Source organism: Athene noctua, chromosome 22, assembly GCF_965140245.1.
Source record: "Athene noctua chromosome 22, bAthNoc1.hap1.1, whole genome shotgun sequence".
Taxonomy (NCBI): domain Eukaryota; kingdom Metazoa; phylum Chordata; class Aves; order Strigiformes; family Strigidae; genus Athene; species Athene noctua.
Genome location: NC_134058.1, coordinates 4955259 through 4972169, shown reverse-complemented (window position 1 = coordinate 4972169; position 16911 = coordinate 4955259). Strand labels below are relative to the sequence as shown.

At 36.7% G+C, this 16911-nt stretch overlaps 1 protein-coding gene across 4 annotated transcripts in view; it reads left to right on the top strand.

Annotated features, from left to right (window-relative positions):
- CLSTN1 (calsyntenin 1) overlaps positions 1-16911 on the top strand; it is a 42167-nt gene that overhangs the window by 11307 nt on the left and 13949 nt on the right. For 2 of the 4 annotated variants that reach the window (XM_074925042.1, XM_074925040.1), the window contains exons 2-9: positions 514-636; positions 7552-7581; positions 9004-9199; positions 11348-11556; positions 12537-12686; positions 12785-12970; positions 14149-14397; positions 16098-16219. In XM_074925042.1, coding sequence (XP_074781143.1) covers positions 514-636; positions 7552-7581; positions 9004-9199; positions 11348-11556; positions 12537-12686; positions 12785-12970; positions 14149-14397; positions 16098-16219 — 1265 coding nt within the window. The remainder of the gene's footprint in view (positions 1-513; positions 637-7551; positions 7582-9003; positions 9200-11347; positions 11557-12536; positions 12687-12784; positions 12971-14148; positions 14398-16097; positions 16220-16911) is intronic. The other 2 variants (XM_074925041.1, XM_074925043.1) reach the window with 1 other exon arrangement.

Here is a 16911-nt window from a genome sequence, read left to right as displayed (position 1 = left end):
TAATGGTAATAAAAAACCCTGTATAAGACAAAACGCTGAAACTAGAAAAAAACCTTCACATTGCAAAGAGTAGTCAGTCCACCAGCTGGATCCCAGGTTTCCACGTTGGAGAGAAACAGAGTGTAAGCAAACCCCTGTGTTTCACGTTGGCCAGTCTTTTTTCAACTGGTGCTGAATATAGGTTTTTCTAGTGTCACGCTTGGCACTGATGGCAGCGGCTCCCCATCTCTGTTGGAAGGTTTTTGAATTGCACTTCAGGGGCATCTTAAATCCCAGCATAGTTAAGAGACTGATGTAGATTTTTCTGAGCTACTTTTGGAAAGCCTACAGGGACACTGAACTCTTCTGAATAGATTAGCCAAGATTTTTGTCTCAAATTTTTTAATTTAGTAAACTGCTGGTTCTGATTTAGAAAAATGAAGGAGGAAGATACTGAAATTAGTATTATAAAGCATTTTTTTAAAAAGTTGTCAGTTTCAAAAGTTTTGACTTTTTTCTTTGTTTTCCTTTCAGTTAACAAGCATAAGCCATGGATTGAAACAACCTATCACGGTATAGTTACAGAAAATGACAACACGGTACTGTTGGACCCTCCCTTAATAGCCCTGGACAAAGATGCACCTCTGCGTTTTGCAGGTAAAGAATTCAGCTGCATTTCTCTTTTTAAGAAGTGGAAATCCTATTTGATGACAAATGCTGTGTGTTACTTGGTGTGTTTTCCCTAACAGTAGCATAGTGCTTCGAAGCTTTCAGACCCTAGAAAGAAATGTTTGTTCATGGACCAGAGTTTGATTTCATATTTACAGCTGTATCCAAATACCCAGACCAGAGAGTACTCTATATTGCAGATATTCCATGCTGCTTTCAATTTCATGTGTATATATTAATTTTTCTGTTTTGCTGGGGTTTTGTGGTTGGTGGGTTTTCTTTTTTTTGTTTTTTTTTTTTGGCATAGTGTCTAACCTTTTTCTCGGTCTTCTGGATTCCACATTTCACAGCATTCAGGCTGGGACTTCTGAAACAATTAGTTTCATATTCTGAAGAGAGCTTATGGTTCTCTTAGTTGATTTGATTTGTGTCTTAATAGATTGAAAGCAGTAATTAGTAGAATAAAGATTGCATTTCTTCTGTGCAGTATTTGGACTGAGAATTCCTGTATAAATCTAGACTTTCTGTGATGAGCTTGCTTAGGAGTTTGGGGCAGTTTAAAAAAAAATAGAGGGCCTCTTCTACCTGTAGAAAAGACTTTTTCTCCTCTAACGAGTATAGAGAATGCTATGCAAGCCATTTGCAAAATGTAGGCGAACTCCTCACTTCCAGCATAGGACAGACATGACAGTTTTCTTAAACTTCTGCAGTAGGTTTTTTTCTGGAAACTACTGTTTAAGAATACTGTATTCATTAATTAGATATATGAAAAGTACTTTTTTGGTTTGACAAAATATTAGAAAACTGTGTTTGAAGAATACCATCGGGCATCTGCAGGTATTTAAGTTATAGTGGGTAACACTAGCTTAGATACTTGCAGAAGCTTACTTGGTTAAATAAAATTTTAGAGTCAAATCCTAATAAAATACCTAAAGGATGTCACATTAGCCATTTTTGGGAACACTGCTTAGCCTGGCTTCAAGGAGGAAGTGATAGAAAAAAGAGAGTGATTAAATTAACAGCCATTTGAAGTGTTCAGCATGCTAACTGCATTGTGTGCTGCAGTATTATGGCAACTCGGTCACAATTTTCTAAAGTGGTACTTAAAGTAACAGTTTTGTTGCATTCTCGTAAGGGTGTAATTATGTTCAAGGCTGCCTTACAAATTCAGGAAGTTCAGAGATAATGGTAAACCTCTGAAATTCAAACTTTCTCATGCAGTGGATACACATGGCAGAGGCTCTTAAGTGATTCTTAACTGGAAATAAAACTGCTGTCTATGAACAAAATAACTTTTCATTTCCAAATGAAGAAGCTTTTGTTGGGATACACAAAATTGGTTAAGTAAAAAGAGGTATAGGAAGGCTGACTTGCATTTTTGGTGATTAGTAGGAGAATATGAATCATCTCTTGCAGTTCTTACAAGCTTTAAATGTAGGCGCTGGTAGTTTGACAGCGTTGAACAGATTTTGCAAATGGCAATTTTATACCTCTTAGTGGATAGTAAAGTTTTTTTGAGTGCTGGATATCATGAAGCTTGAAGAAAGTACTGGCAGAGTATCTTCAAATATGTTGTTGAATTTCCAGAGGAAAATCCAATGTCAAAGCATCTCTTCAAATGAGATTGCATTTCCATTGTGTTGATCTGAATTATATGAACCTAATTTCATTGAGTGAACATTTTTTCCAGCTGGAAGTTGGTTTTATTAAATGTTTGTATAAACACTATATACTGTTATATACATCAAAACCTAACAATCCTTAAGCTGCAGTAGCAGAACAATGGATTTAAAATAGTTATGTTAAAATCTGAGTGCAGCATTCTAATGTTGTAAAGAAGTTCTCCTTGATGTGACTCTGAGTTTGTATTGCGTAAATTTTGAATGACTGTGCTATGGGATTCTATAAAAGTATTTGTCTACCATTTAAATGGAACAATACAATGGAACAATACTTGAGTCTGTCTTTGAGGAGACCCAATGTGGGAGACGTGTTGAATCAGCATTATCAGTTCTAGTTGGTGGTGCTGCAGTCATGTCCTAGGATGGAGAATAGCATTGTTGTTGTCCAGCAGCATCGATGTGGGTGTTTAAGTGTGAGAAGCCCATTAGATCACTGACATGTTTTCACAGCAAAACAAAGTGTTTTCAGGATTAAAGGGCTGTTTCAGCCCTAACTGGTATATTCCTACTTATAAATCAAATTTATTCATGCTTCAAAAGTTGGATATTTTAATTAACTGTGCCCCCTAGCTGAGCCGTGAAACTTTTGAACTGTCTGCAGGTTTAAAATATTTTAAATAGAGCTTTTTGCTTTTATTTCCATTTTGAGCATGTTGAGACATCTTGAAAATAGTTCGTTTAAATGCTGTGTAGTACATGAACTGTGGGGCAAGTAAAAGTAACGTTTTATTGTTTTGCTTGCTCTGTGCTGTGGGTAGGATCTTAAAATTCAGGTGTGCAAAAACAAGTCGGGTTGTATAGACATTTGTTTCGAGGGTAATTTGTATGATTTTACATCTGAAATGACACGCTTTTGAAAATGGAGTTTGAATATAGTCATGCTGGGTTGCTTCACCATACTCCCAATGTGTAGAGACCCAATGGAATCAGTCTTTTGTACAAGGATTCAAACAGATCCGCTTGAGAAGACAATGACCATTCTCCTTCCACAGTGAAACTTTTCTCTGTTACAGAGTCATGCTGGAATTTGATCAAAAATTACTTTGCTGAAAAAAAACTACAATAAAGGACAGCTACATTTTCCATTGTATATTAGAGTAATTCATGTCCAAAATCAGGTTAATGTCTGAGACTCTCAGTATGGATTTCCCCTTTACTAAGCAAAAAGGAACTGAATTTTTATTGCATTTGAAACAAACAGTATTTTATCTGAATGCCTTCACATTGCTGAATGTTTTGTTATGAGACTATAATGCAGGGTCTTGCTAGCAAGGTGTTTGAAATCTTTCCCTTGTGGAAAGAAATGTTTCCTTGTTTTTCTGATGTGTCTGTAAAAGGGTTTTAATCCCTCTTCCCCCACCCTGCCCCTAGAGAAAACCATTTCTCAGCCACAATACTTTATTTTCCCCTTACTAATCTGGGATGCAAGAAGTATTTTTGTGGGGGTTAGGAATTTTTTTGACTTACATCATGAATATGCATAGAGCTTTGAAAATGATCTTGCAGAATCTCCACTCTTTTTTTTTTTTTAAAAAAAAAAGCCCCAAATTCACGATGCCTTTCTTGTCAGCCTCTCCCCGGAGGTGTGTGGGGTTCACGTGTTGCAGTGGGCGAGTGCTGATGCCACGTTTCCCTGCTGCACCGCCAACCCGTGTTTGTTCAGGGCAGGGAGCTGTGCTGACGGCCTGTCTGCAGCAGGCCGGTGGTACTGCGGCGCTCAGCTGGGTGAGGGTTAGAAAGAAATGCTCTGGAGAGAAGATGAATGATGCTGTGTAATCAAACAGATGAAGGTTTTGATCTCGTCACATCCCATGAGTGATTCAATCGTATAGCCGCTTGGCAAACCCAAGAGGAAATTTTGTTGCAATAGTATTTCAGGCGTTTTTGCATTAAATTAAGGCGTGCATGAAGTGACATTTTGGTTTGTACCTATCCTGCACAAAAATACAAGCTGAAATGGAGTTATCACTAACTGATACTGAAAATTGGTTTGCTTTTTAACAGTTTTGCATGGTATGAAGCAATAGTTGTTTAGGAGACGTGTTGGAATGGGAGGCTTTCCGTGATCCTCGTGTAGACTGCTGCTTGGTTAGAGCTGGGAGAATAGACTGCCTTTCCTTCTGTGGAAGGGAAGTGTAGAGGGATAGCTGACTCCAGAGTTTGAAGAATGTCTAGTCAAATACTGTATGTCCAGTTTATGAACCTTTTTAATAACTATATAATGGTTTTACATCATTATATCAAAACAGTACGGAAAGAAACAGTAAAAGTCAACAAACCCCTACAATTCTACCAAATCTTCACTGTCATTTGATTGTGCTACACTAGAAAGGAGAAATACAGAATGCCTTTAGGATACAAGATTACTGTATGTTTTCTGGCTAACCTAAGTTCCACAAACCTGTGTTATCTGTAAAATGAAGTGTTTTCCAACTGTGATTACAGCTGAGTGAAACACAGCAAAGTTCTATCCTACTTACAGTTTATTTACCTGAACGGTTTCCAACATATCACATATAAACTAATTTACAGATTGATCATCATTCTATTTTATGATTAGGAGAAAAATTTATTTCAGTAATGTATCTCCATTTTAGAATGGAATGAGAAGAAGCATTAATAAGGTTTCAGGCTATGTCATATATGCTTAGGGAGAATGGTATGGGACTAAGGTTACTTAATGGCAATGAAAAAAATTCACTGCTAAGAATTCTATAATTGCAGGAGAGCATCACCTATACTATATAAAGATAGGCATTTCATAACTGAGACGAAAATCTATGCATGGGAGTATTAATCTGTAAATTGTCTTTATTTGTCTTGAAACAGCTCTATAACAGTCTGTAATATATTATTGAGAAGGGAGGGGGAGTTTTAATTTTTGAAATATTTTATACTTTAGAGAATTACTCCTTTTTGCTCCTTTTCGTTGCAGAGATACTTTGAAGAAGGGAATTTAAAAAGCCTGTTAGGTTGGGAGCTCTGCATTTGCTTAGAGTGCTTATAAGTAAGCCCATAGTTTTTACGCACTATAACTTTTTCAGTCACAAGAATCTTGTCTGTATAGTAATAAAAGGGCTTTTTTTTGTTAATCTTACTAGTGTGAAGTGGAAAACACGATTGTGTCAGGTCAGTTATTGTTCTGAGAAACCTGTGGTGGGAATTGAGCTGTAGTACACCTTGAACGGAAGCTTTGCACCTTGAAAAGCGTCTGGAGACACACGGATATTTACTGGAGAGCTTATTTATGTCTTATGCTCAGAAGCCAGAAAAATGATGCCTGAACTTCCTAGCAGCCAAATTAGTGCTGGTGCCTGAGTTAAAGGTCACTTCAGATGACAAAGAACTGACCAGCTGTTAGACAGCCTCCCCTTCTCCCAAATTGGTAGTTACCACGTTAATACACTTCTCCCTCCTCTCTCCATTGTCAGGCTTTCTGCTTTAATGTTCCCTTCCATGTATTTTTTTCCTGTAATCTTAATGTTTCACACACAATGCTTGACTCTTCAGGTTAGAGTTACTGGAAGGGAGCAGTGAGGTAGCTGTAAGAGATATGGAATATTTAAAAGCTTGCAGTTGGAATGTCACTTCTGGCTAATCAGTGGTGTCAGCCATGAGTTTAAGCAGTGTAAAATTTTCTTGAATGATCCTATTGCCAAAACACATCAAAATCCGGGATTATATTTATATCCTGTGTAAGAATAGACTGAAGTAAATTATGTGGGTGCCATGAGAGGCAGCATACTCGGTGCATTAAAATAAAGAGCTGATAATAAATCTGGGGTTTACCTGAAGTGAGTTTCAGGGAGAACCTGACGTGAGCTATTTCAGAAACTGGCTCCTTTTAAAATGAAGGACTACAAATCATGGTACATTATAAGATATTTTTCCCTAATTATGTTACTGCTTCAATATTAAACTGTAAATTTTCCTTTTTAGAAAAATACTTCTTTAACTATAGTGCCTCATCTCTCTTTAAGGCCACTCTAGAATGGGGACTTGAATAATTGGATTACTGCAAGTTGTTTGAAATGTATGAGAATTAACAGGAGAGCTGCTAGAAGTGATTTTAAGTGTACAGGTCTGCTTTGTTATACTGGAATTGAAGTCAAAGATGATGGTAATCTGGAAGAAATAAGTTGGATGATACATAAAAAGTGGTAGTTTGGAGTTTTAACAAATTAAAATTTTCAGGGGGCTGAAGAACAGGGTTAACTGTCTTTTTGTTAAAAGTGTGAAACCATTCCAGGTGCCTATCATAGTCGTCTAATACCATTGTAAAACTCAGTTTTATCTGAGATCTAAGCGTGGAAGATCGAGGACACTGGAAGCCTGTACTTTTCTGGAGGGGCTGGGGGCAAGGCAGCCTGCTCTAGGGCATCCTCGTTACTGGTAGATGAATCTACTTAAGTACCTGAATCTCTTCTGTCCAGCATTACAGTATTTGGTAGTGGAATAAAGTCATAGAAGCTGTTGGTTGCTTGTTTAACCTGGAAAAACAATACACCACAAGGAAATATATAGCCCCTCTATTCTTACATTAAAGCTTTTACACGCATTAGGATCACAATTTAATATTTATATTTTTAAACCACGAATTATGGCAATACTGTCAAGTTTGATGCAGAATTTAAATTTTGCAAATGCTAGGTGTTATATAACCTAGACCATTAAAAATTTATGTGGAAACACAGAAATCCCATGACTATTTGTTGTTGTTTTGTTTTTTTTTTCCCCCCTGGAACTAAGAAGGAGAGTATGAAGGTTTTTTTTAGTTTGTAGAAACATGGTGGTTTCGGTGTAATAGATAAAAGCTTGTTTAAATTATTTAACATGTCTTCTTTAAATAGAATAGTACAAATAAATTCTGGTGAAAATTCTACTTTATGGATAGTTCATCAACATGGAATTTTGAAAATATCTTTTTGTTTATCAGTTGGTATTATTAAAAAGAAGAAAAGGAAGAAAAGAAAAAGCCTTTTGATAAACTTATTAAATACTTGAAAATTCTGCAAATGGCAACCTGGAGTTAAGAGATTAAATCATATTTAACATAACTAAAACTCTAAAATTATAACAGTTACAGCAAATCGCCACTGGAATTTTAAAATACAAATTTTCCAAAGCTTTTCTGTGTAATGTGTACATCTTTGCCTTTTCCTTATTTGCTCCATTTCAACCTTTCCTGTTACTGACTTGGGTTTATCTTTTCTCCCTTTAGAGAGTTTTGAGGTGACAGTCACCAAAGAAGGTGATAAAGGGTTCTTTCTATCCCTTTTATGAATATTAACCTACTAACTTTGGTTATGAAATGGGGAATCAGCACTTAAACAGAAGATCCTGTCATGCTCTTTTGTCCCATTTATTCTCCCAGGTTTTTTTTCTATTTTAAAATATATTGATAAAAACTGTTATGTAACCAAACCCTTGGTTAGAAATATCTGTAAATCAGACATCCATTTGAACCATTTGGGATTATTTTACATTGTACGGACACTGAAGAAGTTGGTTTTGGGGAAATGAGCATTTTCTGATATTTTCACTGCTAGCTTACTTCTTTGGGACATCTTTGTAAAGTAATATTTAACTGCCGAAGCTTTATAGCACCTTCCCTGCAGTACACTTCCTTCAGCAAATACTTCAGTAGTTTAAAATCAGAATCAGATTTTTTTTTAAATACCTCTAGATGTATTTACAGTAGGAATGTATTCTTGGTACTATGATACCGCTGCAAGTATAATAAGAGTGTTTTATCTTGGTGTAAGAAAATCACCCTCAAAATGTAACAAGTTATGCAGGTGAAAACACAGTGTAGGTGATCAAAGGTGTTTATTAAGTGGCTTTTGTTAGCACAGCCCAGTGTGCCGGGCTTACTCCACATAACGTGCTGACAGACTGACCTAGCTGTGCCAGCAAGAGGTCTTGTAATGTAATCTTAGGCTTAGATGTGTTTTTAAATGATGTACCAGGGACTTCTCTTGCGAGTTTGTTAGAATGAAGAGTTTGAATAGTAAGGAAAGCCTACTAAATCTTTAGTTCCATGTGAGAGCTTCCTTGACTAACATATTTGGTCTGTGTTAGTAGATAGCTGTTGAAATGGATGCCTGAGAAGTTGGTATTTCTACCTTTCTCATTCCGTAGTTTATTTTGATTCCCTAATTTTAGCCAGGTACATTGCACAGGAAGACTTTGTTCTTTGATCTGTTGACAGAATTTCTGTAATTATGGTGCTGAACCTGTAAGGAAAGCTTTTTCATCCCTTGACTTGTAACTGTGCATTTTAACCTTTTGCTCTGGTCAAAATAAACAAGCTGCCCAGCTATTCCCAGTAGCTTGGCATAGAAGATATTACCAGTGGCCTTGGCTGTATGCTCTCATAAGACCTACTCTTACCCTAGAGCTATCTCAAGTACTCCTGTGAAATGCCTGTCTACATTTCTCTTTTTCTCTTTTGTATTCCTGCATGAATGGATGCAAAGTAAACCAGTTGCTTGGAAGGCAGACGTATGCTTCTTTTTACTAAAGTTCCCAGAAATCACCCATTTTAAAGCACAGTGCTCTTGCTTTGTCCACAGACCCTCACAAACCCTTGGCTGCAAAATATTTGGTCATTTATTTTAGAAATGTGTAATAATTTCGACCAGTTCTAACCTCTCTTACTTTGAATCTGTAGGTGAGATTTGTGGATTTAAAATTCACGGGCAAAATGTTCCCTTTGAAGCAGTGGTAGTGGATAAATCCACTGGTGAGGGAATAATACGCTCTAAAGAAAAGCTTGACTGTGAACTACAGAAGGACTACACATTCACCATACAGGCCTATGACTGTGGCAAGGGACCAGATGGAGCAAATGCAAAAAAGTCCCACAAGTAAGTAAACCTGTGGTGGGTTGAGGGGAAGTTTGGTTTCAAGCTGTCTGCTGCACACAGTGATTTATGGTCTGTGTATTTAGAGTCAGTGTAAACCAGGTATTAATACTGGAAGAATTTCCTATAATGGTAATGTAAATAGCAGCAAAATGGAAATGAGCTGTTCTGACATCTCTTCAGCTGTATTCTAGATGATACTACTTTATCCCTTGATGCCTCTGAATTTACATTAGGAAATAGTGTAGGGCTAGAAGTAGGAAGCCTGTTGATATAGGTAAAATCGGGCTTGAGTTGATACAAGGAGTTTGCATGGGATACCAAGCCTGGGCATTGTTTCAGAGTGCAGTTTCTGAAACCAAAATACTGATTCAAGATGTCAATCTATATTAAACTCGACAAAATGGAAAAGAATACATCTTGCTGTCATTTCCAGACAGCCTCGCAAAAAAAAGGCAAGATCAATAGCATGAGGTTCATATCTGTCTAGATTAAAGAATAGGAACAAAGCAATACTTTAGCTAATCTTTATCTAAAGAAAAAACCACAATGTAAAATGCTCTCTAGAAAATCCACTTGAGAATAACTGTTTAACACCCTGGTGCAAACATCTGCAGAGCATGTGGAAGATACAGTTTGTGTGAAGCAAAGAAGAGCCTAAATAAAATGAGGAATTAGACTAGCAGCAGTCATCTTGGTGACAAGTACAGCCTTGCTACTCTATAGCTGCATGCTTCAAATAGGCAGCAGAAAGTTATCTCCTTAAGGATTACACTTAAAAAAAATAGGTATGCCCTTAAACACTGTTTGATATTCAGTTTGACTTTTGAAGAAAGATTTCAAAGAGAAAGATGGCAACAAACGTTTTGTTGCGTTGCCTGGAATTACATTCTTTGTTCAGTTTGATAGTGTTCAGTTCCTGCTCTGCACTGTAGAACTGACCTATATATTTCTACCTGTGCTGGTTAATTGAGATACAAACTTCATTCTGATGGCTCTAGTAAAAATTATGGTTACCCAGATTTATGGCTATGTAATGAACCAGTGCAGATCTAGTGGCACGCTCTGCAGCTCTTCTTTTCCCACAGCAGAATGATGGGTTTCCAAGACCTGCACCTACAAACCACTGTTGAAATTTCCTTGACACATGGATACCTGTTATATTTTTTTTGTGGCTTTTAACCATCTTGGAGTTGAGCTCTTGAAGTCAGGAATATAAAACGTGCTTAGTACAGAAGGCCATTTTTTGGGGTGTTTATTTAGTGCATGGGCTAAAATAAAACCATAACAACTTTTTTTTATTTTTACCATAAGCATTAGAAAACTTTTGCTTTTATGGAAGGACTGTAGTCATTGAATTCTCTATTAGTTTACACTCCAGGTACTTTTTGTTATTCACCTTTTCTCCTTGGTCATTGACAGAAACTGCATTATTTTCCTATTTTGTATACACCAGCAATCAGTGACAAGCATGAAAAAACAGAATTCAAGATCCAATCTGTTTAGGATTATGTAGCTATCTGTTTGATGTGTTAAAGCATATCTTCCGCTTCTGTGATTCTTCCATTAAAATTGTCTGATCTCTCATTCCTACATCCAAGAAATAAGCCAGTTTTCACTGACTTATACAGCTCGGTACTTTATTAGCGAAAGAAAGCTAATCAAATATACTTGACTGAGCTCTTAGACTAAGACTAGTTTTAACTGTCATTCTTGTTCATGTGAAATAAAAATTGGGTGTTTATATCAAATACTCTTGACAGCAGGAAAGAATTCAAAGGATTGTACTGTTATAACAGAAGTAAAAGCCTATTTTGTCAGAGCTGTATTTTGTTGTATTTCTGTAAAATTGCAGCAATTTAATAGTTGCAATACAAGGGTTTGAACTTTATTTGCAAATAAACATCAATAGTAAGCAATAACCTACAAGTACACTGAATTATATAGCAACACACTGGAAAAACATCCACCGCTTTCCTAGTTAGGGTAGTTGAGATTGTTAGTTTTATTAGTCATTGGTCACTACTTTCTGGGAGCTTAAATTCTGAAGGATAACTTAATCTGTAAAAGAGGGAGCTGTTTTGTCAGATTCCTTACATGAATAGGGGTTTTGCAGTATATAGGGAACTGACCTTTCTGTTTTACTTCCAGAGCAACAGTACATGTTCAGGTGAACGATGTTAACGAGTATGCCCCTGTGTTCAAAGAGAAGTCATACAAGGCAACAGTTATTGAAGGGAAGAGGTATGACAACATCCTCAAAGTGGAAGCGGTGGATGCAGATTGTTCACCTCAGTTCAGCCAGATTTGCAGTTATGAAATCGTAACTCCGGATGTACCTTTTGCTATTGACAAAGATGGTAAGGATACGATGCGAGATGGAGTGGGAATTACTATTATTTGCCACCCTAACAATAGGACTTCAGACTGGTCAGTGTAAAATGGCAGCAACCTTGTTTTAACCCTTTCCTACAATGTAGTTAAATGGAGGTGTTCCCTTTTAGCAGTTTGAATTGATAATGAAAAGTGAGATGTCTTTCAGTGCCAATACCATGTGCCATCTACCGATGTAAGGAGCAGATGGTGTGTTGCATGTGTGTTGTTTTTTGTAAAATGCTTTTCAAAATAAAGGAAATATGGTAGCTGTATTATGTTTTAAACCAGCTCTTAGCAGACTTTTTTTTTCCCCCCTGTAGCTTTCTATTCTGTATGAGGATAGCTTTTGCTAGTTAGCTTCCAAAAATTGGGTTTCCACCTGTCTGCTTTTCACATTTGAGATGCTCATATGTGGCTTTGAAGTCTGATGATTTGTTTAGGTCATTTCCTTTACGCTGGTGATCTGTGGACCCTTCAAAATCTATAGACTACTTCAGGGGGTTTGTTCAAGCTTGTTGAGCAAAGCAAAACAGGTTTTAGTGGGCTTTAGTTTGAGTTTTGGGGAGAGCCACATTGCCAATGGATAATTTTTGTGGATGTGCAAATTTTTAAAAAGTTAGAGAATCCTGGCATGTGCCAAGGAATTTATGTATCAGTTTCATTTTATGAACAGTTTTATTTTGAGTAATGTAATGTTCTATTAAGAGCCTGATAAGTATATACTGCTGTTCCGTGTATGTGTGCTCATCTCTGGATTTATGTAATTTTTAAGGATCTGGGCCTGATGTCTGACATTGAAAACTCAAATAGTGAAGGGCTAATTCACTTACAGGTGTGTCTGTTAAGGTCTTGGTACCGTTATGAAGTACACAGGTGGTACCTGGATACAATTAAACCTGCACTGATCCTGAGAAATCAGTAGATATTGATGTCTGATTACTGTGTGCTTTTTTTTGTGTGTCAGGTTATATAAAAAACACAGAAAAGTTAAACTATGGTAAAGAACATCAGTATAAACTGACAGTAACAGCTTATGACTGTGGGAAGAAGAGAGCTGCTGAGGATGTGTTGGTTAAAATTAGCATTAAGCCTACATGCAAGCCTGGCTGGCAAGGTTAGTTTGATCTCCTTCCTATCTGCTTTTAGCACTTGCCAGTACCTTCAGTTAAACATGAGACATTTTTAATGTTGTTTCTTTGGATAAATATACAGGCTGGAGCAAAAGAATAGAATATGAGCCTGGTACTGGTTCGTTAGCACTCTTCCCTGGTATGCATTTGGAGACATGTGATGAGCCAATCACCTCAGTTCAAGCAACGGTTGAACTAGAAACCAACCATATTGGTAAAGGCTGTGATAGAGACACCTACTCTGAGAAATCCATTCACCGACTCTGTGGTAAGAATGCTTCTGTTTAAGTGCTGTCTCTTGCTTATTAGCTTTTCTTTGGATATGGTATTAGACCCCAATTCAATGAGTAGATACAGAGTTCATTTGCATGTGGTTTCCTCCAGCTTTTTTCCTAGTGGGCAATAAAAAGCATGAAACTGGTTGAAGGTGACTTCTGAAATAATTCTCAAATGCAGTAAAGAATCTTTTTTTCTGCCTCTCTCCTAGCTTATATAGACTATTAATTCCCCTCACATGAAATTTATGTTCAAGAGCTGAAAGAATGTTATATATGTGAAAGAGTATAGCCATGAAAATCTCTCTCTTTTTCTGAGGCAATGATGGATGTGAATGATGCAATATAAGAAATACATGGTGAAAAAGAAAACTAAAAAAGTAGAGTTTGGAAAAAACAATTTACTTGCACCAGTTAAATTTATACTGTGCTTGCCCTAGGCATAAAGGGCACCTTGGCATCCACGTATGCTGCAGTTAAAGGTCTTGTGAAAAGTTTATGAATCCTTTGTAGGCAATATGGAAGACTTGAGATTGCAGGGCAAATTATCCCTGATGATTTATGTCTTCAACTTCAGTTGAAGTTAGTTGAAAGTGTGAATATGGCATAACCCTAGAGACCCAGGCAGTTCCTAAGCTATTCCCTGATGAGGTCACTGTGACATTAATGATTTAGGCTTGAAGTGGGTAAAAACCAGCAAGCTGAGCACCTGCTGGGTATCATTGCCTCTGACTAAGATATTATTAGACAGTGATCTGGGAGGGGAAGCTTATGCAGCCCTCTTTAACTGGGTGAATATTAGTCTTAAAACTAGGAAGTGTCAAGAGAAAGGCATCATGTTCCTGGGCTTGAAGGACAAGTGGTATTAATGTAATGGTTCCTGAGATGGAGGCAAAATAAGGTTCTACAGCTGTAGAGATAGTAAGCAAAACAATTTCAGTGAGATTAGTTGTCCATGCAGAAGTTAAATTTATGGAAGTCATTGTGGTATTAGATACCTATTATTAGTACCCATTATTTGAAAGGAGAATTGCTTGATGTGTGGTGGTAGTGCGTAATCCTGACAGTCGGTGCTGAAAAATTAATGGTCAGAAAAACAGTTTGGTTTGAAACCAGCGGTGATCTTTTTTGTTTGTACCTTTTTTTCTTCATTTGAACGTTTTTATTGTAGGTGCTGCTTCTGGCACAGCTGAGCTGCTTCCCCCTCCAAGTAGTGCTGCTAACTGGACAATAGGACTTCCTACTGATAATGGTCACGACAGCGACCAAGTCTTTGAATTTAATGGCACACAAGCTGTGAAGATTCCAGATGGCGTTGTCACAGTCAATCTCAAAGAGCCCTTCATGATTTCAGTATGGATGAGGCATGGGCCTGGAACCAAAGAGAAGGAGACAATTCTGTGCAATTCAGACAAGACAGGTTTGTCAATACTTCAAATATAAATGGTCTCATTGTTGGGTTTTGTTCGGTTGCGTGTGCTGGTTTTTCTCTAGGTTACATTTCTTTTGAAAGTGAAATGGATTGTAAAAGTCACTCTATATTGAGCTTACCTATAGTCATGCCTTTAGATTATCTAGCTGCAGACTTGTTTGTCTAATTCTATTTCAGTTTACATTATGTTTCTTTTTGCAGTGATAGATGACTTATTCTGGCAATGCAGTCTCAATTTTGCACCTCCAAAGATAACCTTATTCTTGATGCAACCTAAAATCATTAAGAAACATAGGTTTAGTGACAGCAGTTGCTACTATATCTTTTTTTTCCCTAGGAGGAGGTAATTTCTCTTTCTTCAGTGATGAATTTTGTTTCACTCTGTGCATAATTTCAGTCTCTGTGAATGCTACAGACACAATTATTTTGAAGATGCTATTTAATAAGACTGAAATCTGATAACCGTGTTTCAGTAATTGCTGTCTAATGGGGGTAAAAGAATTCTTGTCGTTTTTAGCTGAGGCAGTAGATTTGTTCAGTGTATTGGAAAGGTAATTTATTTAAAATGCTGCTAGGTTTCTCCAGGGAAACTGCACTGAATATATTTTAAATTGTATTTGAAAATAAGAAAGATTTAACAGTAATTGTAATATCATAAGAGCATTTCTTTGAACAGGAGGAAAGTGACTGTCACTCAGAACCAGGTACAAATATTCTCCACTTTTTCTTACCTTCACCCATTCCTGTTAATCAAAACCCAAAACTTTGGATTTATGGAAGCAAGTGAACTGGAGAAAAAAGACAAATTGAAATACAGTTTTTCCTGGTTTAAAGTACATGAGAAGCAGACCTTCAAAAAGTTTTCCTTTTTTATTCCTTGGTTTGACCTAACCATATAATTTTTGTGGCGGTTTCTGGTAGTATAAATATCATTTGCCTTCAATTCAGTGGTATATTATGCAATATTGAAAGACTTGGACAAGGTTTGTTAGAGGGAGGAGATTTTGAATATGTTGCACTGGAACAATACAGTCAGATTTAATGCTGTCAGGCTGAAAGATTGACATGAGTTTGGTATTTTTTTCATTCCCTCTTTCTTGACTCATCCATGCCATGGAATGGATGATGTAGCTAGAATGTTTCTTTTCCTTATTCTTACCTGTTTCTCTAGCATCTCACCTTTGTATTTATTTTAAATGATAATTTTAGAGGCATGTTTATATAGTTTTCTGTTAAGAAAGCATGTCCACCTGCCATCATGTGTACATGTTCCAAAACAGTAATTAGATGAGGTAGAAGCTACTTATTTGTAACAAAAAAGCTCTTCTGTTTGCAAATAGAGTTGTCTTTCTCCTGCTGACAGGTTTATCTCTGTGAGTCTTCAGTCTTATGCCTTCATTTAGATTGGATTTAGAGACAGACATGTCTGTTTATTGTATGGTGTATTATTACTCATGCGTTCTTCAAGAATATTTGCCCTAACTATTACAAATGTTTTACAAATGTGTTATAAATTGCTAATGTTACAAATGTCTTACATTCCTTTTAACATGACTGATTTGCTTCTACATTTTGTTTCTTCCTATCAGATACTTGGGGATTTATGCATGAAATTACAGAACAGGTGAATTCTGTGGTGGTGGTAAGGTTTACAGAAAATAATAATGTTAATTCAAACTCTTGTGCAGATATGAACCGGCACCACTACACGCTCTACGTACACAACTGTCGACTGGTTTTCCTCTTCCGCCAAGATCCTTCAGAGGGGAAAACATATAAACCTGCTGAATTTCACTGGAAACTAAATCAAGTAAGTTTGGGAGGAGAGTTGGTAGGATGTTGGAATGTAGTGAACGCTATCGCAGACTAAACTTGCTGATAGTATAATTATTAATAAATACTTTTTGCAACTCCAGACTCCTGATGTCACATTTTATAGAGCTCAACAATACTTATTTTATTTGTGATCAAGTGTCAGAGATAGATTCAGCTATACCTTTTCATCTTGAATATAAAATATTGCTTCAGTGGTTTTATTAAGCCCAGTAAGATGCTCATAAAATAAAGTACAAGTCATTGCCCTGAAAGGTAGGAGATGTGGATTTAGATGAGAAAATACAGTGTCAGTCTTTTAGCTGTGGTGTTGGTTATCTTCACTAAATACACTATAAGGTAGTGTGTAGCTTTAAAGTACTTCTGAGCATGTCACATTTTTGCAGATCAGAGTGTTAATAGGATAACAGAAGAACTTAATCCTTTTTCACACCGTAATAAAATTTGTGACTTCCTACACATTGTAAGCAGTAGCTACAAATTAGTTTTCTTAATCAGATTTTCCTCCACAGAAGTAGAGTTAATAGGCCTCTGAGGGATGCAGGTACTTTGTGCTTCCTATTTGGAGAGGGTTGTGTTTGTATTCTTTTGTTCATGTATTATTAATTATTGTAGATTTGAAACTGAAGGCTGTAATTACCAATCTTCACTTTAGTCCTACTAAGATCT